The 23,657-nt window shown below is 38.0% G+C and overlaps 1 protein-coding gene across 4 annotated transcripts in view; it reads right to left on the bottom strand.

Moving 5' to 3' along the window:
• Positions 1 to 23,657, bottom strand: part of Sclt1 (sodium channel and clathrin linker 1) — a 133,171-nt gene that overhangs the window by 16,068 nt on the left and 93,446 nt on the right. For all 4 annotated transcript variants that reach the window (XM_032898450.1, XM_032898451.1, XM_032898453.1 and 1 more), the window contains one exon: positions 17,911 to 18,107. In XM_032898450.1, the coding sequence (XP_032754341.1) occupies positions 17,911 to 18,107 (197 nt within the window). The remainder of the gene's footprint in view (positions 1 to 17,910; positions 18,108 to 23,657) is intronic.

Raw genomic sequence — 23,657 nt, 5'->3', positions numbered from 1 at the left:
CCAGCCCCATTGTTAAGTTTTTATAGAAAACTTTGCAGTCATAAAATGCTATTGTTCAACAAACATTTAGTGAGGAACCTAACAGGAGGAGTTTGGATAAAGATTTAGAGATATTTATATTTTCCAAAATATAAAATATTTGAAAGCGTTGTCTTGTGAGTGAAAATTTAAAAGTATTAAAGGGTGAAAAGCATCGTGATTTCACTGCCTCTATCTAGGAGTTCCTAGAGTCTGCCTGTTACTTGTGGCTCCTCTCTCAGCCAGGCATTTCACACTGCCTTTAATACCAGAGACTCCTGAGGATGAGCTGACACTATGGGATATTTATAGGAAATTTTCACATTAGACAATGAGACATTAGACAACCAACCAACCAACCCCCCACAAACCCACACAATTCAAAACCAAACAAACAAAACAAATACTCAATGAAATGATTGCTAATGATATTCTGTTATACTCATGGATCCATGCCCAGTCATTAATAGAGAGGCTGATGGGAGCAGATGTAGAGATCCATAACCAAAGATTAGCTCAAGCTTGGGGAACTACATGGAAGAGTGGGAGAAAGGACTGTTGGAGCCAGAGGGGTCAAGGACATCAGGAGAACACACCCTACAAAATCAACTAGGCAGTGCTCATATATCCTCACAGAGACTGAAGGAGCAATCACAGAGTCTGTGTGTGTCTGCAGTAGGTCCTTTGCATATGTTATGGTTGCTTAGCTTGGGTTTTTTGTGAGGCCCCTAACAGTGGGAGTGGGGGTATCTCTGACTCTTTTGTTAACTCTTGGGACCTTTTCCTTCCTACTGGGTTGCCTTGTTCAGCCTTGGTAAGAGAGTTTGTGCCTAGTCTTATTGCATTTTGTTATGCCATGTTCAATAGCTATCCCTGGGAGGGCTGTTCTTTTCTGAAGTGAAACGGGGGAGCAGTGGATCTGGGGAAGAGGGAAGGTAGTGGATGGGGAGCAGGGAGAACTGGAGAAAGTGCATGGAGGGTAGGCTAACATCAGGATGTACTGTATGAGAAAAGAAAAAGAATTAAAGAGAAAGTGTACAGTTTCTGTATAATTTCTTACAAAGAGTATGTCAAAAGTATGCACAGAATAAGAAATTACTATTCATAGTATTACTAACTAGTAACTGCCTAGCCTATCAATGTTGTAAACATCTTAGATCATTTACATAATTCATATTAAGTGACCAAATTCTAGTCAGATTTACAGAATATAAAACATTGCACAATATAATTTTCTACACTATATAACATAAATAAAAGTTAACTTGTTTTATTAACAAAGGAAACATGCAGTAGTATGCTGAGTATAATACTATGCCTAACACTAAAGCCACCAATCCAGCATTTTTCAGTAACTTATAGGAGCTGGTTTCCACTGTGTTTGTCGCCACCATTTCTACTGTCTCAGGTTTCACGGCAGCTTTCTATGCAAGGTGCAGTGTATGAGTGATGAGGATTCTGGCATGGTCCTAAACACTCTGACAGTTAATGCAAGATGTGTGAAAAAGGTTCACAGATATCCTAGGAATTCTAAAGAAGGGTAATTTTATCCAGATTTTTACTTGGAATATATGTTTGTTAAAAGTCTAGACAAACTGACAAACTGAATATTTCCGCAAAAGATTTTTTTTTTTAACTTTTATTCTGTGGTATGGAGCTCAGGGCATCGTGCATGCCTGTACAAGTTTGTTTAACCATTCAGTGATATCTTGAGGTCTCATTCTATTGTAGAATTGTAGTCAGAGGCTCACCAAGTTGTTAAGTTGCCTAGACTGGCCTTAACTTCATTCTATAGCCCAGGCAGATCTTGGACTTGTCATTTTCTGTTAAGCCTCCTCAATTGCAGTTAAGTTCTTAGCACCTATACTGAAGTCATAGCCATCTGCAGCTCCTGTTTTAACAGATCTGCCACCCTCCCCTGGCCTTCCATATGTGTGCTTATAAAACACATAATACAAATAAAAAAGTCTTAAAATCAACCTAAGGATATTCAAATCCTCCACTGATTTCCCCCTGTTGCACTTTGGGTTTTAATTTGAATTAGTCTTCAATATTTTCCTGGAAATAAGTAAGTGCATTTTAATAGCTAATGTATGCTCTGGTCGCTTTGCTCACTGGAGCTCACTGAATCCTGTTCTTATGCTTCTCTCACATAGGCTTCCCCTTGCTATTCCTTCCCATCTGCAGTATCTTGCTGCCTTTGTTGGTATAGTTAATTTCTTCTAATCTTTCAGGCTTCAGTTTAAATGCCAGATTTTTAGATTGTTTTCTCAAGGTTGTTAGTTCTTGATTTCATACTAGAATTAGTGAGAATCCAATGATTACATTTCCTAGAAGACTCCTAATAGTAAAATACATTTGGGATACTACAACTAGGAAACTCAATATGTTCTAAAGCCATTTACTGTTGTTTTTTTTTTTTTAAATAAAAATTATTCCTACGAAGTTTAAAGTTATGAAAAAAAATCTCAAATTTTTATCATAATGAGCTAAATTTCCTGGTGATACCTAATTTAAGTGCTTGTCAGAGAGTAATTTAGGGGAATAGCAAAGTTCATTTGTTTAAAGAAATCTCACATGGGAACAAGTTATGTTCCACACTCTGTAAAGTGCTAGTGAGACAAAAGACCAGCTCGAGTCGGTCCTTACCCACACTTAAGTTGTAGGTACTAAACCTGTTGAAATGGTCATGTGCTACAGGAATACTTGTGGCTGGAGGGTCAGGGGATTAGCTGTCAAACAAGAGGAAGTAGGTTTGTATGCTGTTATACACAAGCTAATAGAAGTTGGATGGACAAAGGCAGGAAAGGTCGTGTGAAACAGACAATCAAACCCTTGTGTGCAGGCCAGGAGGTAAAGAAGGGCAATACATTAAGACTGAAGGAGGTTCTGTATGAATGGGGCACAGCGTGGTTATTAGTAGGTGGGGGATAGAGGCAAGAGCTGGAAATATAGGTCACAAAGGATGTTATGTGTCAGAACAATTAAGATTTATTTTGCATACATTGGGAAAGTGCTAACATTCTTTAAGAAGAGAAGTGACAAAATTAAATCTGAGTTTCTGAAAATCTTGCTGATTTACAGTGAAAAAATAGCAAAGATAATGTCTGCAGTCAAATGCAGTAGTTTTAGTAGTAGTTCAGGTGTGTAACCTCAACCATAGTGACCTCAACCATAGTGAGGGAAGAGAAAGGCCAGATTTCAGATACAGTTAGGTGGTAGATTAGAAGACTGGACTTAAGGGTGCAATGAAAACACTCAGAATTCCACCTGAACAATGGGGTAGATTATATTACCATTTATGAAAATGGAACACACAGGATGAGATTAAACAGGCCAGGTGAAGCATTGAGTGTTGGCAATATACATGGATTTCAAGAAAGGTCAGCATTTGGGGCTGGAGAGAGAGAGAGTTCAATTCCTAGCAGTCGCATGGTAGCTCACTACCATCTATAAATTAATTCTTTAGAAACCATAGCCTTTTTCTGGCTTGTGAGAAGACCAAATGTGTACACATGGAGCATAGACTTACATGCAGGCCAAACACCCACATACATAAAATATATATGATGATGATGATATTAATATAATTAAAAGGGTTACATTAAGTGCTTTATAATAATTACCTTTTTATTTGTTTCTATCTTGCCACCATGGCAGCCTGCGAGTATTTCTAATACTAAGTGAACTTCAATTCTAAGTTGTACTGCTGTGTGCTGTAGCTGAAGTGATGTGGCTGAGGAAGTACTGGAAAGGAGCCAGGCAAGGTTTCCTTCATATAACAATAGCCCCTTGGAAAATACTGGATGGGCATGCTGACCGGCCTGTGAGCCTAGCACTCATTTCAAAGGTAGAGGAGACAGGAAATCCCAGGAGCAAGTTGTCTAGCTAAACTGGCAGGTAAGCAAGCTCTTGAGTTCAATTCAGAGACCCCACGTCAGTGGAGAAAGTGATCAAAGACAACTTGGATGTCAACCTCAGGTCGCCACACATGCACTTGCCCACATGTGGACACACAGACACAAATGCATGAGAAAACAGTTTCATCTTCAGTCATTACAAGTTGGTTAATCTCATTGTTCCAGTCACTATTACTGAGGCACAGCTTAAGAAAAGGTGGTACTGTGCAGCTTGCGGCACTAAATATATGGGAAAAGTCCCTCAGTGCATGACGTCCCTTCCTGAAGAATGAAGATTAAATCACCCAAGGTTCTATTTGACAGTGTATGAGAAAAGTACAAACAAAAGGTGTACTATCTGTCTCAGGGAAATGATGGATTTGCCAGATGCAGTAAGTGCTTTCTTTGAAGTTCTCTCATGACAAATTAACACAGCATTGCCAGATGTTTTTCCTACTGAAGTACACTATAATATGCTTCAGCTACTTTTAGTAATTATACGTTTTGCAATCTGCCAGTACCTGCAGCTGCTGCTCATCCTGTTAACTAAAAAGCAAAAGAAAACTTTAAAAAAGCAGTCATAGTAGCCAAACATTACAAATATATAGCCAAAAAATGTTTAGAGTAAAAAGAACTCCTTATGCCAAATGCTAATCAACTGTTCATAGACAGACACAGATAGATAGATAGATAGATAGATAGATAGATAGATAGATGAAGATAGATACATGATAGATATAGATGATAGATAGATAGATAGATAGATAGATAGATAGATAGATAGATAGATAGAATAGACTCACAGAAGAGAGACTATATCTGTATGGGTATGGCACCTGTCAATAATAAATATGATGATGGCCTATGGCTTAGGCAGGAAATAGGAGGTGGGTGTCTGGGAGGCAGAAAGGATTTTGGGATGGAGCTAGGTGTGGAAGATTCGCACTGGAAGATGTGGCGAGACACAGATGCATGGTACCTGAGCACTGGTGACCAGCCATGCGGCAGAATGCAGATTAAAAATACGGAGTTAAGTTATGCTCTAGTCAGAGGAGAGCCTAGTTATATGGCCAAGATATTTGTAAATATATTTTGAGTGTGAGTCTTATTTCTGGTAATATGGGACTGGAAGGAAGAAAGACCTAACTTATACAACTCACAGAGAAACTGAGTATTTCTGATCTGAAAAAAATGAAACTTGAAGCCTTTTAAATATTAGCATTATGCATAAAATATTCCCAAAGTCTGAAAACTAGTTAAAAGGACAGGTACAGAAGGCAACAACATGTAAAATGGCCCCAAATCATCTTTTACTCTCAAGTGTTCCTTCTTGTCCTGTATTTGACCATCAGAATCCTTACTAATTCTAAAACAAGACACAAAAGGAATTTTTTTTCCCTTTACCACATATTTGTTTTGAACACGTATACAAATTGAGAAATTCTAACCTTAAGTTATTGTTGGGCTGGAAAGATGACTCAGTGGTGATCAGTGGTACTTGCTGCCGAGCCTGAAAACATGAGTGCAACCCCAGAACCCACATGTACTAAGGCATATAAGCACCTCTACTCTCAGTCGGCCAGTCAATCAACCAACCAATGAATGTATGTGAAGTTTACTGCTCTCTATTTTTCTTATGTATTGTGATGCCATGATATAGACCTAGTGATGCATCCTCGCATCTAACAGTGACACAACTGTGTGTGAGAGAGTATCTGACTTTAGAATGTTGTGTTTGACAAGGAGGTTTTGAATGGATGGTGTTAAAAATGTTTTAATTTGTTTTTGAAACATACTTCTGGCTTTTCTCCTGAGGTGCATGTGCTGCTCCTGTTCTGGTCATAATAAAAATGCTAGCCCTGCTACACAGTAAAAGCAGACTTAATTGTAACAGGTACTTTCTTGCTTTACTTAGGACAAATATTCCCAATTCCTTCTGCTCAAAAGTTTTTTGAGACAATTCAATCAGCCTTAGTCAATTAGAGAATTATCTGACTCCCTCACCCTGTGAATGGCCTCACAGAGAGTGTAGGTTTTAAACTGGCCATTAAACCTGCCTGGACCCTGTCAATCTCGGCTACAGTGATCTGGATGGATATGTGGTCCTTGGCTCCAATGGTGTGGTTGCTGGTGGAGTGGAGCATTTCCACGGCATGTACAGGTCCACAAACTCTATGGCCTATTCTGCATGCTGAGGCCTTGCCTGCTCACTGGATTAGCTTTCTGTAAAGCTGTTCTATTTGTTTTAAACACTTGACACATAATTGCAAAAACTTGTGGGACTGGGAGTGACAATTCAAACATGCACTAAGATGTGACACAGTGGAAGTTACTTCTCCAATGCAACCATTTTGAAACCCGTTATCCAACGTTTACCCTGTTTCTCACTCCACTTCTTGGCCTCTAGTAACTAAAAGTTTACTATTTACACTTGTCCAAGTGTTTAGGTCTCACATACAAAGTTCTCACTCACATTTTTGTGCCTGGTTTATTTCATTGAACATAGTGTCTTCCAGTAATTCACCTACAACTGACTTCATTTTTTTTAATGGTAGATTACTATTCCATTGCAAGCATGCATGCAAGCAGATACAGTTTTTATTCATCCATGCATTCACCAAGGAATCTATGATTTGTATACATTTAGGTTATTGTGGATAGCGTTCAACACACATAGGGTATGAGTGTGCAGGACTTCTTTGATATATGGATTTCATTTTATTTCATTTTCATTACTTTGTCAGTTGTATTGCACTACACTTCTATTTTCAAATTTTAATGCTTCCTATTATGACTGCACTAGTTTAATTTCCTAAGCCACTGTTCTCTCTTACTAAAATTCTTTCAATAGCTTTCTACAAGATTCCCAAGCTTTTCATTGTTGTGAATTGGTTCTAATGCTATTTGTGTTAATTTAGCTCCCCAAATTACATGGGGACTCCCTTTCCCCAGTTGGCTTTGATTGGCAATAAAGTTGCTGGTGACCAATGGTTGGCAGGGAGACAGAAGCAAGACTTTTAGGATTTCTGGGCAAGAAACCATGGGAAGAAGAAAGGCAGTACCATCAACCATGTCAGGGAAGCAGGAGGATCAGGCAGGAGATCTCCATAAAACAGAACAACAATCTTGTCAGAGCCGGGGAGAACAGTCCCAGGAGGACTGCCCTGCAGGGGCCAGGGAAGCAAAGATGAAATATAGATTTACTAAGTATCAGTATCAGGAATATCAGAGAGGAGTGTGTGTTAGCCACTTGGAGTTAGGTAGTGGCCTAGCCATTGTGTCGTTAAGGCATATTAAAAATAAGGCTGAGTGTGTGTGTGTGTGTGTGTGTGTGTGTGTGTGTGTGTGTGTGCGCGCGCGCGCGCGCGCGTGTCTTTCATTCATGAGTCCAAAACATTTGGGCAAGTGTAGAGGAGGTGTGTGCACCTGCCTGGGAATTTAGAGTGGATTAACAATTTACTGCTACATTTAATTTTATTCTTAACATGATTACCAGACTGAGCTTTCCCTGAGAACAGAATCGGATCAGGTGACTAACTTCAAAAATTGTCTAATAGCTTTCTTTCATACTCTTATGCAGCTACAGTGTGTCTACACGACTGATCCTGGTCAAAGGAGGTAGAAAGTGATCTGAGTCACTGAGGAATTAAACTCCACTGCCATTCCTTATCCCCTGTGCCTGAGATATCAGAAAATCATGTTCAAGACAGTGGTATTTGTAGTAGCAGAGCTTCTCCAGCTCTTAGACATGGCCATGAGAATGAAAAACCTATTGCTGTGTTTCTCAACCTGTGGGTTGCAATTCCCACAGGGGTAGCATATCAGACATTCTGCATATCAATATTTATATTATGACTTATAACAGTAGCAAAACTACAGTTATAAAGAAGCAATGAAATAATTTTATGGTTGGGATCACCACAACACGAGGAACTATATTAAAGGGTCACAGCATTAGGAAGGTTGAGAATCACTGCTCTATTGATTAGTTCATGATTTTACTATGCTGTTGGTTTTAATTTTTACTTTTTTGGCTAAATCAGTTACTCTTTTCTTTTTTGGGGCATTAGGTTTTGTGTTTTGATTACAAAGGAAGTAAAATCTGTATTTTCAATATATTTTTAATAATTAGCTCTTTGATTCATTTAGAATTTATGCTATATAAAGAACAATTTAAATTATCTACAATTGCTCCACTCTCCCACCACCTCTATCAGACTTCTGAACCATACAGATTAGCTTCCCTTCTTCTACTGATCCTCATTGTTCTCTGAGCCCTCTGGGACAAGCCAAGATACCCTGAGCAGCCTGCTACCCTGCAGGGAGACCTCCATTTTCCTGACACCTCTCCACCTATCTTAATTGGACCTGAGGCTCTGAAACTATACAGAAATGCAGGTCAGGAACTATACAGCCCATGGATACCCATCAGAGGCCTATCACACCAGGAACATTGAGGTATACCCCCCTTTGCCCATTACTTACTACAAGAATATCATCCAGTGACCAAAACCGTCCAGATGGCTAAAGGCCCCTGAACAAACACAATCAACAAAAGCCAGAGCACCTCCAAAGAACAGCTACCCCACTACAGAAAGCCCTGGATATATCAATACAACCGAAACACAAGAATATGACCTTAAATCCAATCTTATAAAGATGATAGAGGTCTTTAAAGAGGAAATTTTCCCTTAAAGGAAATAAATGCCTTAAAGAAATACAAGAAAATACAATCAAACATATAAAAGTCTTTAAAGAGAAAACAAATAAATCCCTTAAAGATATACTGGAAAATACAATGAAACAGGTGAAGGAAATAAATAGAACTGTACAGGACCTGAAAGTGGAAATAGAAGCAAAAAAGAAAACACACTGAAGAAATCCTGGAGATGGCAAACCTAGGGAAGAGAATAGGAACAACAGATGTAAGCATTACCAACACAATACAGGAGATGCAGGAGAGAAGAGAATTTCAGATGTAGAAGATAATTGATATATATTATCTACAACAGAAGAAATTGATATATCAGTCAAAGAAAATTTTAAATCTAAAAACACTGCTGACACAAAACATCCAGGAAATCTGGGACACTCTAAAAAGAGCAAATCTAAGAATAATAGGAGAAGGAGAAGAGTCCCAGCTCTAAGTCACAGAGATAATATTCTCAACAAAATTATAGAATAAAAGTTCCCCAATCTAAAGAAAGAGATGCCTATTACCATGCAAAAAGCATGTAAAACACCAGTTGGACTGAACCAGGAAAGAAAATCCTCCTGCTACATAATAATCAAAACACAAAATCTACAGAACAAAGAAATAATATTAAAAGCAGCACGAGTAACATATTAAAAGGTCAGGTAACATAGAAAGGCAGGCCTATCAGAATTACACATGACTTCTCAACAGAAACTCTAAAAGCTAGAAGGGCCTGGACAGATATTTTATAATCTCTAAAAAGCCTCAGATGTCAACCTAGTCTAGTATACTCAGAATACTGTCAATTACCATATATTGAGAAAACAAGATATTTCAAGACAAATCCAAATTCAAACAGAATCTATCCCAAAGTACAGCCCTACAGAAAATACTAGAAGGAAAACTCAACCCAAGAAAGATAACTACATCCAAGAAAACATAGGAAATAAGTAATTCCCTACCAGCAAAAAAAAAGGCATGTGCGTGCACGTGCGCGCGTGCGGACACACACATACACACACACACACACACACACACACACACACACACACACACACACACACACACACTAAGATGATCATCATCAAAATAACAGGAAATAACAATCACTGGCCATTAACATCTCTCAACATCAATGAACTCAAATCCCCCACCCCACCCCCCAAAAAAAGATACAGGAGGTGAAAGATCCATCATTCTGCTGCATACGATAAACATACCTCAGACGTTACCTCAGAGTAAAGGGCTGGAAAAGTTTTCTAAGCAAATGAACCCAAGAAGCAAGCAGAGTAGCTATTCTATTATCTAATAAAATTGACATTCAACCAAAATCAAGCAAAAGAGACAGGGAAGGATACTTCATACTCATCAAACAAAAAGAAATCTACCAAGATGATATCTCAATTCTGAACATCTATACCCCAAACACAAAGGCACCAACATTTGTAAAAGAAATATTGCTAAAGCTTAACTCACACTTGAACCCCATACATTAATAGTGAGAGACTTCAACATCCTACTCTCACCAACTGACAGGACATCCAGACCAAAGCTAAACAGAGAAATAATGAAACTAACAAACATAATGAATCAAATGGACCTAACAGACATTTATAGAATATTTCAGCCCAAAACAAAATACCTTATCATTCAAGCCTCCACATTTTGGGCTTAGGGGATCATTTAAACAAGACCTGGCTTTAAAGATGACATAGAAAACCAAATACAAAGCAAAAATTCCCAGTCAGAGTTACTAGATTCAAGTACATAGAGTTAAGAGTCAGCTGTCTAGGCAGGTAGTAGGTTTGTTGACTATGTGAATAGCAGCAATGGTAGAATATTCAAATAAAATTTTAGGCCAAGATCACATTAAAGTAGGATTGCTCCTTGGAATACTGGTTAATCCTAAATTGCTTATTTCATGTAGTATTTCAACTCATTTCTCTGTGAATATACTTAGCTACCTTTTGATGCTATGCTAAGCATCTAATTTTCATGGAAAATTGATTTGAAAAGATTCTTTATATTTAATTGATTTATTATTTATTTAATTATTTATTTAATCCACTCTAGGAGCAGTGGATTGACACAGAAATGAAATCTAGGGATGATTGGAGAGGTGGACCTACATTGGAGCCTGGACATTCACAGTGACAGCAGTGATGCAAAGAATATAAATGCAGCAATGCAAACTGAAATCCTCTTTTGACAGTTTCTTATTCTCAATAAAATGGCAACTGAAGTTACTGTATTAGCTACTTTTCTATTGCTTTGATAACACACCACAACCAAGGCAATTTATAGAAGGAAGAGTTTGAGGCTCAGGACTTAGATTCATATTTGAATACATAGTCTTATCATCATCATGTTGGGAAGTGTGACAGCAGACAGGCATAGTCACTGCAGCGGACAGCACAGAGCTCACTGGTAGAACCCCAAGCAAAAAGCAGAAAGAGGAACTGAGGATGGTGAGAGGTTTTTAAACCTGAAGTCCTGTGTGGTGTACTGTGCTCATCCAAAACACTAAGTATAACCAAATGAAAAACTCATTTTTTTTCTTCTCAGATCTACATCCAGCTTTACCACATGCCACACAAGGTAAATATTTAAAATATAAGAGCATATTAACATTTTGCAGTCAAGAAAGATCATCTAAGATCAACTAACTATAAAATAACTCTAATTAAAAATAATGTGGCACAATACATGCAACATTAGTTTAAATGACTTTGGCATTAATTTGCCATACTAGTTTTTTCTACAATCTATTTTAACATTCAAGTTGCTGCCACTGGCTGGCCTCATGACCAGTTTGCATTCAATTGCATCAGTGAGTACATACCAAACCGCCTCAAACTCTTCCTTTTATAAATTGCTTTGGTTGTGGTATATTATGCAGTTTGTATTGTAATTAGCATTCAGTTTACAGCAACTGTACAATGGAATATTCAAAAATTAGTATTTTTGAATAGATAGGGAGAGAGTGGGCAGCCTTGTCTAGTCTCTGATTTTAGTGGGATTGCTTCAAGTTTCTCTCCATTCAGTTTAATGTTAGCAACTGGTTTGTTGTATATGGCTTTTACTATGTTTAGGTATGGGCCTTGAATTGCTGATCTTTGTAAGACTTTTAGCCTGAAGGGGTGTTGAATTTTGTCAAATACTTTCTCAGCATCTAATGAGATGATCATGTGATTTATTTATTTTGAGTTTGTTTACATAGTGGATTATGTTGATAGATTTTCATATATCAAACCATCCCTGTATTCCTGGGATGAAATCTACTTGATCATGATGGATGATCGTTTTGATGTATTCTTGGATTCGTTTTGAGAGAATTTTATTGAGTATTTTTGCGTCGATATTCATAAGGGAAATTGGTCTGAAGTTCTCTTTCTTTGTTGAGTCTTTGTGTGGTTTAGGTATAAGCGTAATTGTAGCTTCATAGAAGGAATTGGGTAGTGCTCCTTCTGTTTCTATTTTGTGGAATAGTTTGGACAGTATTGGTATGAGGTCTTCTATGAAGGTCTGATAGAACTCTGCATTAAACCCATCTGGTCCTCGGCTTTTATTGGTTGGGAGACTTTTAATGGCTGCTTCAATTTCTTTAGGGGTTAGGGACTATTTGAATGGTTTATCTGATCCTGATTGAACTTTGGTATCTGTTTAGAAAATCATCTATTTCATCTACATTTTCCAGTTTTGTTGAGTATAGGCTTTTGTAGTAGGTATCATGCAAAACTCAGGTAACAGAAGATGCTGATGAGGATGTGGAGAAAGAGGAACACTCCTCCATTGTTGGTGGGGTTGCAAGCTGGAACAAACACTCTGGAAATCAGTTTGGTGGTTCCTTAGAAAACTGGACATAGTACTACCTGAGGACCCAGCTATACCACTCTTGGGTATATACCCAAAAGATGCTCCAACATATAACAAGGACACATGCTTTATTATGTTCATAGCAGCCAGAGGAATGGATATAGAAAATGTGGTACATTTATACAATGGAATACAGCTCAGTTAATGGATGGAACTAAAAAATATCATCCTGAGTCAGGTAACCAAGTCACAAAAGAACACAGATGGTATGCACTCACTGATAAGTGGATATTAGGAAAAAAGCTCGGAATATCCATGATACAACTCACAGACCATATGAAGCTCAAAGAAGGAGAAGCAAAGTGTGGGTGCTTCAGTACTACTTAGAAGGGGAACAAAATAATCATGGGAGGTTCAGGGAGAGAGGGACGTGGGAGAGAGAGGAGGGGGAGGGAAAAGGGGGGCAGGATCAGGTGTGGGAGGAGATGGGGAAGATGTACAGAGGGTCAGGAAAATGAACAGAGTTGTGTAGCAGTGGGGAATGGGGAGCTAGGGGTAGCCACTAGAAAGTCCCAGATGTCAGGAAATCAAGAGTCTCCCAGGACCCAACAGGGATGACATTAGGTGAAATACCCAAGAGATGGGAAATAGAACCTGAAGAGACTTCCTTCAGTAGATAGATATGGCCCACAGTTGAGGGATGGGGCCACCCACCCATCTCAAAAATATTAACCCAGAATTGCTCCTGTCTAAAGGAAATGCAGGGACAAAGAGTGGAGCAGAGACTGAAGAAAAGGCCAACCAGAGACTGCCCCACCTGGGGATCCATCCCACATGCAGCCACCAAACCCAGTTACTACTGGCAATGTCAAGAAGTGCTTACTGACAGAAGCCCAGTATAGCTGTCCCCTGAGAGGCTCTACCACAGACTAACCAATACAGATGCGATGCTCACAGCCAACCAGCAGACTAAGCATGGGGACCCCAATGGAGGAATTAGGGGAAGGACTGAAGGAGCTGAAGGGGTTTGTGACCTCATGGGAAGAACAACAATATCAACCCACCAGACCTCCCAGGGACTAAACCATCAACTAATGAGTACATATGGACAGACTCGTGGCTCTAGCTGCATATATAGAAGAGGATGGCCTTATCTGGCATGAATGGAAGGGCATGCCCTTGGTCCTGTGGAGACTTGATACCTTAGTGTAGGGGAATGCTAGGGTGGTGAGGTGGGAGTGAGTGGGTGAGTGAGCACCCTCATAGAAGCAGGGGGTAGGGGAGATAGGATATGGGGTTAGCAGTGGGGAAATGGGGAACGGGGATAACATTCGAAATGTAAATAAATAAAATAACCAAAAATTATTATTTTTTTACTGTTTGTAAATTCCATATCTGCATATAATATATTTGACCAAATCCAACTTCATTTCCTCTCTTTTATTTTGAAAAACAATACAATGCTGAGTTCAATTTGTCCTGTCCATATATGCACAGGTGTGTGGCCTCTTTCAGCAGCCATCAACTGTCAATAGCTTTTCTATAGGAAAGAGGAGGTAATGAGGCTACGCTCCTCTCTCTTCACCTGTTGACTGGCCTGATCTTATGTAGGCAACTTCACAAGCACAGTAGTCCTGTCATATTCAGAAATCCTGCTGTCTAAGTCAGTGCCCTATTGTAGTAAAAAGTCACTGTGACCATGGCAACTCTTATAAAAGAAAGCATTTAATCAGGGCTTACTCATAGTTTTCAAGGGTTAGGCCATTATTACCATGGTGGGAAGCATGGTGGCATCCAGGCAGACATAGTGCTTGAGAAGTAGCTGGGAGATCTACATCTGGATCCACAGACAGCAGGGAGGGGGAGGGGGAGGGGAAAGGGGGAGAGGGAAGGGAAGGGGGAGGGGAGACAGAGAGCAGGTTTGTCATGTTTTTTTTTGAGATTTGGGATGTGGTTTTGTTGTCAGAGAAAGGGGTGTAGTAGAGACATCCTATCATTGGCTTGGGGTCCCAGAGGTTTTCTCTAAGGGAAAAGGTGAGCCATGTCCCTTACATGCCTTACTCACAAGGCATGCAAATAAAGAAAGACATTTCCCATAAACTTATCAAAGCAAACTGGTAATACATGGTACAGAGGGTACATTAAAACCATGTCAAAAAACCAGGACTGACAACTTAACAAAATGTACCAGACCCATAAGGAGTCCAAAGACCTCACCTGTACTAAAAGAAAAAGACATTAAACATGGAGCTGTTGATGGCCTCATTGTCTGCCATTTCAGCACTCACAATTGTAAGTGTGTGGGTTTGTGTGTCACAGGATTGACAGGCAGAGAGCTCCTAACTGTCTCAGGATCTCAGTCATACTGCTCAGTGCAACCCATTTGAGTTTCTGTCTTTCTATCTATCCATCTGGACCAGTCCTATCTCACCTTGTAGGTTCTCTATGTAACTGCTTGACCCTGCAGTCCTGAGGCTCTATGTCTCTAGCTGCTCTCCAAATGGGCTAATATCTTACCCTACTTCTGCTGTGGATCTTTTTGCATGTATAGCAACTGTCTGCCTTCAGCAAGGCCTTTGAGCTTTATGGCCTATTTAATCCTTTTATAGTCACCTGTAATCTCTGTATACAGATACACACACACACACACACACACACACACACACACACACAGAGTGTAAAGTCTAATGTGTGATATGAGAGTAGAAAGTTAATATTAGTAGTGGAGATTAAAATAAAATAACCTGTAATTGTCAATAGACAGCTACCAAGAGAAATGGGAATTATTTTATAAACTGTAGCCAGTAAAACTAATACTGCTTATAAATTTACTGTTAATAAATTTTGACATTGTGATAGACGCAAATGTGTTTATGTTCCAGGTTTAGCACACTCACAATATTTTTTATTTTATGACTTTAAATATAATATGTATATCAAAGAGTCTCACTTTATACATTCTGTTGGAACCCTTCCTCTGATATCCTTCTTTTAAGTACAGTTAACAAGTTAACAGCCTGACTTCAATGTTTACTGGGAAGCTTATACTTAACAAGGCCTAAAGCAAACTTTAAAGCTTGCTGTAAAGCTTATTCCTGGGGTCGGAATGGCTTAGTGGTAAGGTGCTTAATGTATAAGCATGAGGGTCTGAAGTTGCATCCTATAAACCCCAAAGCGGGCAGATGGGGGGATTATTGAAGGTCTCTGGTCAACCAGTTTAGTTGAAACAGCTCTAGTTCAGTGAAGAGATCCTGTCTCAAAGGTAAGTTGAAACATGACTGAGAAAGACACCAACATCAAGTTTTGGTCTCCTGAGGCACATAAAGGCATACATTACCATCTCCTGCCCCACAATACTAACATTCATACACTAACTTTACACCAAACCAAAAAATAAACTCAATCTAAATAATCAACCAACAAACCAATCATAACCTTACTTGTCCTGCACCTGCTTGCTTCTCTTTGGGCTATTACAGTATGGGTCTCTTTCTCTTTTGCATTCTGTCTTTTATGGTCTGTTTTTAAAGCATACTTCACTGTTTTTAGAACAATTTTAAGTTTGCTACAGTCCATTTCATAACATCTATTGAACTTTTAAGTGGACAGGAACTCAACATTTTTTTTTTTTTTTTTTCGGAGCTGGGGACCGAACCCAGGGCCTTGCGCTTCCTAGGCAAGCGCTCTACCACTGAGCTAAATCCCCAACCACGGAACTCAACATTTTTATCTTAATACTTCCTAGTATCCCATGTCACTGGAATAATCATAACTTCTTTCTGAGGAGGAATCAGAAAACTTTCTTTAAAACTTATTTATCTACCTCTCTCTCTCTCTCTCTCTCTCTCTCTCTCTCTCTCTCTCTCTCTCTCTCTCTCTCTCTCTCTGTGTGTGTGTGTGTAGATCAGAGGACAACTTTATGATGTTAGGTCACAAAGCAGGTTCTCTCAATGTGCTAGTGACGCTGTCCTAAGATATTGCCGGACCCAGTACCTAACCCAGACCAAATTTTTACCAGGTAAACAGGATTCTTGTTGGGTAAACAGAAGCCTAATCTCAGCATTCCTCAGGAACCTCATGAGGCATGGTTTCATCTGTCAGGAAAGCTACTACTTCTTCTCTGCTCTCAATGGTCAACTACCTTGGGCAAAGTGCATCTAGTTCCAAACTACTCTGAACAGTCTGTATCAGGTTAAAGTCCCCATGCTAACTCCTAGAATATTCTGGCCGGTGTGCTGCTTTCTGATGCTATAAATAAAACTGCTCCCCCCCCCAAAAAAACCCCAATGACAACAACAAAAAAGCAACTGACAAGACCCTTCCCATTGAGCTGCTGCTGCTGCTTTCTACTCTCTGAGGCAATCTGACAGTTTGTCAGAGTGGTCTAGTTCCTAGTTTCATGGTTTTACTGCAGTTCACTTATTTGTGGTGTCAGTTCTCTCCTCCCACCTTTATGAGGGTTCAGGGGGATGGAACAGGTTGCTGGGTTTATACACAAGCACTTCGCTTGCTGAGCTATGTCACTAGTCAATGAAACTTTCTTAAAGGGCCAGAGAATAAACGTTTCAGGTTTTTTAGACCAAATGGAGTCTAAATATTGCATGTAAGAGTCTATACTTTTGTGTCCTCTCCAAACTACGATATCATGTGGAATATTCACTAAATTAATAAAAACAGGAGATTTATTTTGATTTATAATGCCAAATTTTCTTTCTCTTTTTGGTGTGTATGTATGTGGTATATACATGTATACTTCTGTGTGTACGTATGTGTCCATGCAGAGGCTAGAGGTCAATATCTGATGTTTCTGTCAATTACTCTGCATGTCTCAGTAAAGCTGGAATTTATTGAGTTAGCTAGGCTTTCTGGAGATCAAGCCCTAGAATCTGCCTCTTCTCAGTGCTAGTACACACTACAATGCTTAGCTTTTACTTGAATGCTGGGGATCTGAATTTGGGTCTTTATGATAGTGCAGCAAGCACTTTGGCCACTGAGCCATCTCTGTGGCCCCATGCTTAACATTTTAGAGTACTTCAGCAATTATTTTCTGAATAAAATATAACATCCAAACTTACACTCTTTTGATGTGTGTATGTGCATGTTTATATGCATTTGTCTGTGTGTGCAACTATGGATGGTACCTACTTTTTTGTTTTTGAGACAGAATCTGTCACTGATTAGGAAATAAGTAAGTAGGCCATTTTATCTGGTATTACAACCACATGCCACCATAACTTTTTTTTTTAATGTGGGTTTTGGGGATCAAATTCAGGTCTCTGTGTTTGCTAATATTTCACTGAGTAAGCTATCATCCACTCCCCATGATCGCACAGTAAAAATAAACAGAGCAGAGCATTATAATATGGTTTTAAACCATTTCTTCTACAAAGTATCAACTGTTAAACAATTATCAATAGTGGACTTACTCTATATTGCTGGTCTGTAAAAACGTTAGCAAACAACTACTGACAGTGGACCTACTTTAGACTGCTGATCCTCATTTCTGCACTTTCCGTCAGTTTCTTGGTTTCTTCTTTCCACCTATTGGCCGTCTTTTGTTGAGCTGCCAAAAGATGCCTCAGTTCAACAATGGAGTTCCGATTACTGTCCTCCATCTCTCTCAGCTGAACTTCAAACCCATGCTCCTTTATTGAGAACTGATGCTCCATTGTACTGACCTAAGGAGTAAAAGGAACAATCACTTTTCCTTCAGTATTCTAGGAGTTATGTCAGTCAGTGTCACATGCAAAAGGAGTAATCCACTGTGCTTATGAGACTTAGAAACCTCCGGGTGAGGTATCTAGTAAGGAGTTAAACTTACACTGTGTCTCCACCAGAAATGAAAACTTAATCTATGTATAATTTAGTGAAAACATAACTGTCATGGACTGTAAATTTATAACACTTTCTCATCATCATAAAATGCCGCAGGAAAAAGTATGCAGTATAACAAGCTATTCTTTCTCTTTTGCTAGAATCCACAAGAAGTATTCACAGTTTTGGTAACTGCTGGAGTTTTACTAAAATCACTTATGTACAGAGAGAGAGAGAGAGAGAAGAAACTTTTCAAATTGCTTTCCATAGTGCTTTGTAAAATAAAGTAAGAAAATAAAAGACAGATTTTTGTCAGTTTGGGTATATTAATAAGCAATGTCATATTTCAGAAATAATTACTTTTAGAACCTCATGTAGAATTGCCAGCATTATATTCCTAGGAATCTATATTATAGTAAAACATTTTATTGCAGAAACAAACAAATTCAATTAGAATTCCCTAAACAGCTTTGTTAATTGAAGTTGAGGAAGGATTTCAGTTCCAAAGATGTAAAGCATCCCTGTATATAATGAACCATCTTTCTTGTACAAACAGATTGGAACTAGAATACTTTACATTGTTCCGTGATTATTGAAGAAAAATTTGGAGGAGAAAGGCTGTAAGGTGAGCTGGCTTCTTTACTGTACTAAAGAGATAACTGTAAAGAACACCTACTATATGGTATTTAAAACGTGTATGTCATTAGAAAGAGATGGCCAGTTTAGCTTTGAGTACTTTATGAAATCTATCTAAATTAGTACTCAAAATATAATAAGTAAAAAACTTAATCTTGCCATTTCAAAAACCACTAAACAACTCCAACAATAAAAACAAATATCTTGTCTCTACCATCTATTATGGTAAGACTCTTGTCACTTGATCTAAAACTCTTAAATAAGCTTGTCTAAACAGTAAACAAACACAATGCCAGATGCTATTAATACAAGTCATTGAAGAACAATCGCGCACTGATCTTTGTGTTTCCCTGCTATCAGACTGTCTGCTGGCTCCTTGCTCTGCTGTACCTAATATTTCAGAATACTAGATTCTGCAGCTTTTCACTTGAAGTTTGTCTCCTTCTCCTGCATCTCAGTCTCCATCATTTTCAGGGAATTGATGGATTCCGGGATGGAATTTCATTTAGAGAACAAAATGCCCAACCTCTCTGAGTGACTGTCCCACACAGGAACTGGTCCATTAATTTTAGAATGTTGTCTTCCTACTTACATCCCTTTTGTCAGAAAACTGATAGTTGCCCAAGATGGTGCCATGTTGCTATTCCCTTCCTTTTCTGTTATTAGCACAGGTGGTGCTGGCTACATGTTCTATTTGCCTAGAATAATCACTCCCCTGCACTTAACTGTCTATTTGATTTTTAGAACCAGTTCAATTACTGCTTATCCCGGGAAAGTTTGCTACTACCTAGACTGAGTCAGGACATTTTTTATAAGCTTTCTCAGTGCACCATGCTTTCCCTAAAGAAGGGCTTATTAATTTTTAATTATATGTTTAAGCTTGACCACTGCCAAACGAACCAGAAGCTTCTAGGGTTGAGTAGAACATCGTGTTTACTACTGTCTCTTTAGTCTCAGACCACAGGCTTTCAGGGTACATCTGGTGCTTTGTAACTAAAGCTTTTTAGTATTAAAACCCAGTGTTTAAACAACCCCCAGAATTGTTTAGGTTATATAATGGCAAGTATAAACTGTACATCTTTGGTAATGTCAGAAGGCAATGGGACAACAATTGGGTCTCCTACTGAAAATTTCCCACTTGCAGTAATGTTCAGAATGATGGGTCGGAAAAGAGAGTAAATGATATCCCTCCTTTATTAGTTTGTAACTTTCATTTGCAGTGAAATATCCACATAAACATTAAATAGGATGACTGGACCTATTCCACTAAAAATAATTTAGACACTTAACAAGTATTCACAAGAAAAGAGTCTTGATTGATAGAGAGAAAGGAATCATCAACACAGAAAGTTGGTAATAAAAGGAATGCAAATTTTTTAGGGTTAAAGAACTCCATGTCATAATTTATGTGCAGTCAAGTGACCACCAATATCTCATTGCTTTATTTTTGGCTGCTTTCAGTTTATACACTGAAGATCGTACGCTTTTCTAAGGTTCCTATGCTGTCAAAGAATCAGCAACAAAACAGCCCATTTCTGAAAGTGTGATTTTTCTATAAGATAGAATTGCAAGTAATGAGCTAAGATGCACTATCTCTTCATCATCAATGATTTTCCTTTTGTTATATACAGATTCGGTGGTATGTATTGCATTAATAAAACTTTAACAAAAATCATCATTCTGATTTCCAAAATAGATCAGTTATCCTGAAATGTTAAAGATGTACCAGAGTACAAAGTACAAAGTACAAAGTACCAGAGTAGGGTAGTAAGTCCACTCATTCTACACCCTCCCTAGCATAAACGCTAAAAACCAAAGACATGTGCACATTGTGAAACTATGAAAAATAAAAATGTTAGAGACCAATGTCAAACTCCTGTAATCTTATAGCTCAGAAATAGTTTTCTACAGGACTGTTTGATTTATGAATTCCAAAGCAGCAATTACAACATGGAGAGGATTACTATATATCTACTTAAACCTGGGACAGAAACATAAGTGAATGGCAGTTTCTGATGTTATTAAAATGCTGTTGAAATGAATTATTAATCTTAAACTATTGAGGTTACTTATGGCTCAAGTTTAATCGATAAGATTATCTGCACAGTTACTGTCATTGTAACTCAGCAGTTAGTTAAGAGTGGTTCTTATTTTTCCTAACTTCGTGAACTCTTTAGATACTATTTTAAAAATAAAAGTAGTTTTAAATATTTTATGTAATTAAATCTACTACTATGGTTAACATTCTCCATTTTTCGTTTTGCAAGAAAGCTTTATCTCATCTATTAAATACTTGGCTATACTGCCTACTCACAGTTTCCAAATGGAATAAATTTTATAAGAGTAGACTTTAAAACATATGAAAATATTTAGTGTGGGAACTTTCCTAAAGCACATACCAAAGTTTATAATGTGCTCCGGCCCTCATCTTCCAGTTTTCAGAGCAACTTTGTTTATGTCCTGCACACCTCTTGTCTATCAAGGTTTGTCTTCACCTCGAACAGTGATTCTCAACTTTTCTAATTCCGTGGCACCCCCTTTTTTAAAATACAATTCTTTATGTTGTGGTGACTCACAACCATAAAATTATCCCATTGCTACTTCATAACTGTAATTTTGCTAGTTATGTGTTGTCATTTAAGTATCTGATAAGCAATTCCTGTATGGGTCATGACCCACAGGTTGAGGATTGCTGACCTAGAAGAAGGGTTTAAAATATTCTTTTCTTCTTGCTTTTTAGTTAGGGTCTTGCTATACAATAACTCTGACCAAGACCTGGACTATACTGCTTGTTCATGTAATCAGGTTAGCTTCACGCCTATTAACTTTCCTGTTTGGATGTTCAATTTTGCTGTATACTGATATAACAAATTAATTGCCCAGATTTAGGTAACTCAAGAGTAATCCTCAAGTGCCCTGACTTCAGTATTTACTTATGTAAACAATAGCTACTCTTCTGATCATATCCTTATGAGCAGCTATATCTATCCTTCACCTTTAGTAATGGAATAATGGATTGCAAGGCTTGTATATTATATGTCTGGCTTCTTTAGCCTTACGTCTTTGAGATGCATCATCAAGCACTGCTTATAAATATACACTGGTTTGCACTGCTGTGTTTATTCTACTACATGAATGTATCATTACTTATATAACCAGATGTTGATGACTATTTAAATTGTTGTCCATATTTTGGTTAATAGTTCTATAATCGCTTGTGTACATGTTTTTCTGATCATAAAGTGTGTGTCTGTAGGAGTACAGGTAGGGCTACTTGACACAGTATGTATGTATACACAGTTTTCTAAGACTTTGCTAAATAAAAACTGTTTTACTTTAGATTACCACCAGCATGTATTCAAGTCCCAGGTCCCTGATATTGCCAGTTTTGAATTTTAGTCATTTTTGGAAGTTGTGTGGCATTATCTCTTCTAATTTTAATTTACTTTTCCTCAAAAATACTAAAGTTGAGCATATTTTTGGAATATACAAAATAAGACATCTGATGTTCTATGTCTTCTTATTAATAAATTTAATTATTCACTGGTAAGAACTGTTATATACACTTTTAATTAATTAGTTTTGTGGTGTTGGGATAGGGCAACCCAGAGTCCTCTGAAGCTAGACAAGCACTATAGAGTGAGCTGCAACTTTAGTCATTAATGATGCTTTTGACCACTGAAAGAAAAATATTAATTTATTTTTTAAGAAATTAGGCTGAGTTCAATTCCCAGCAACCACATGATAGGTTACAACCGACAATAAGGGCATCTGATGCCTTCTTCTGGCACGTGGATGTTTATGCAGCAGAGCGCTCATTCATCATCATCATCATCTTCTTCATCATCATCATCATCATCATCATCATCATCATCAGAAATTAGATTTCTGTTTTTAAGAAATATTACATAAGGACATGAAAATTTTCTCTTGTAAATCCAGATTGTAATTAATTTTTAAAAAAAATCATTTTTAACTTTTACTTTTGTGTACACATGTGTATATGCATGTAAGTTAAGTGCCCTCAGAGTCCAGAAGAGGGAGTCTGATTTCCTGGAGCTGGATTATAGGTGGCTATGAGAGCTGGAAACTGAACTCAAGTATTCTGTAATAGGAGTACACACTCTTAACCACTGAGCCATCTCTTTAGCTCATGTATTTTATTTTCAAGTTTGCAAGGCAACATAAACTGCTTTGTATATATGGTACGATGAAAGAAGTCAAGATTTTTTTTTTGTTTTGTTTTTTTTTGTTTTCAATTCTTTTTTTTTTTTTTTCAGAGCTGGGGACCGAACCCAGGGCCTTGTGCTTGCTAGGCAAGTGCTCTACCACTGAGCTAAATCCCCAACCAAGATTTGTTTTTTAAACATGGACCTAAATGACCACCAGTGTGTTTCTGCTTCAAATTAGGTCATTATCAAAATGAAATTTATTCATCAATATATCAGTATTCTGATGTTGATAATACTGTCTTGTAACTACAGCTTTATATTAAGATCTGGCAATATAGTTCTTTTCCATGTTTTTTATATTTCACAAAGTAAAAATACCTTTGTAAGACACATTGCTATTTGTCATCTCATTTTGTCAGATTTCATATTCTTATGAATGCTTACAGCCCTGGATAACTGCAACAGTATAGTCAATAATTATGTGTTGACAGGAAGGATGTCAGACCATGACATGATTCCTTTAATCAGCAATAAGCAAAGTGAAACACCAGTACTGCTACTTTACCTCCTCACTGTGAGCCTGGAAAATGGAGATCTTTATTATAA

The sequence above is a fragment of the Rattus rattus genome, chromosome 3, assembly GCF_011064425.1.
Source record: "Rattus rattus isolate New Zealand chromosome 3, Rrattus_CSIRO_v1, whole genome shotgun sequence".
In the NCBI taxonomy this organism is placed as follows: Eukaryota; Metazoa; Chordata; class Mammalia; order Rodentia; family Muridae; genus Rattus; species Rattus rattus.
This window is presented reverse-complemented; position numbering and strand designations above follow the sequence as displayed.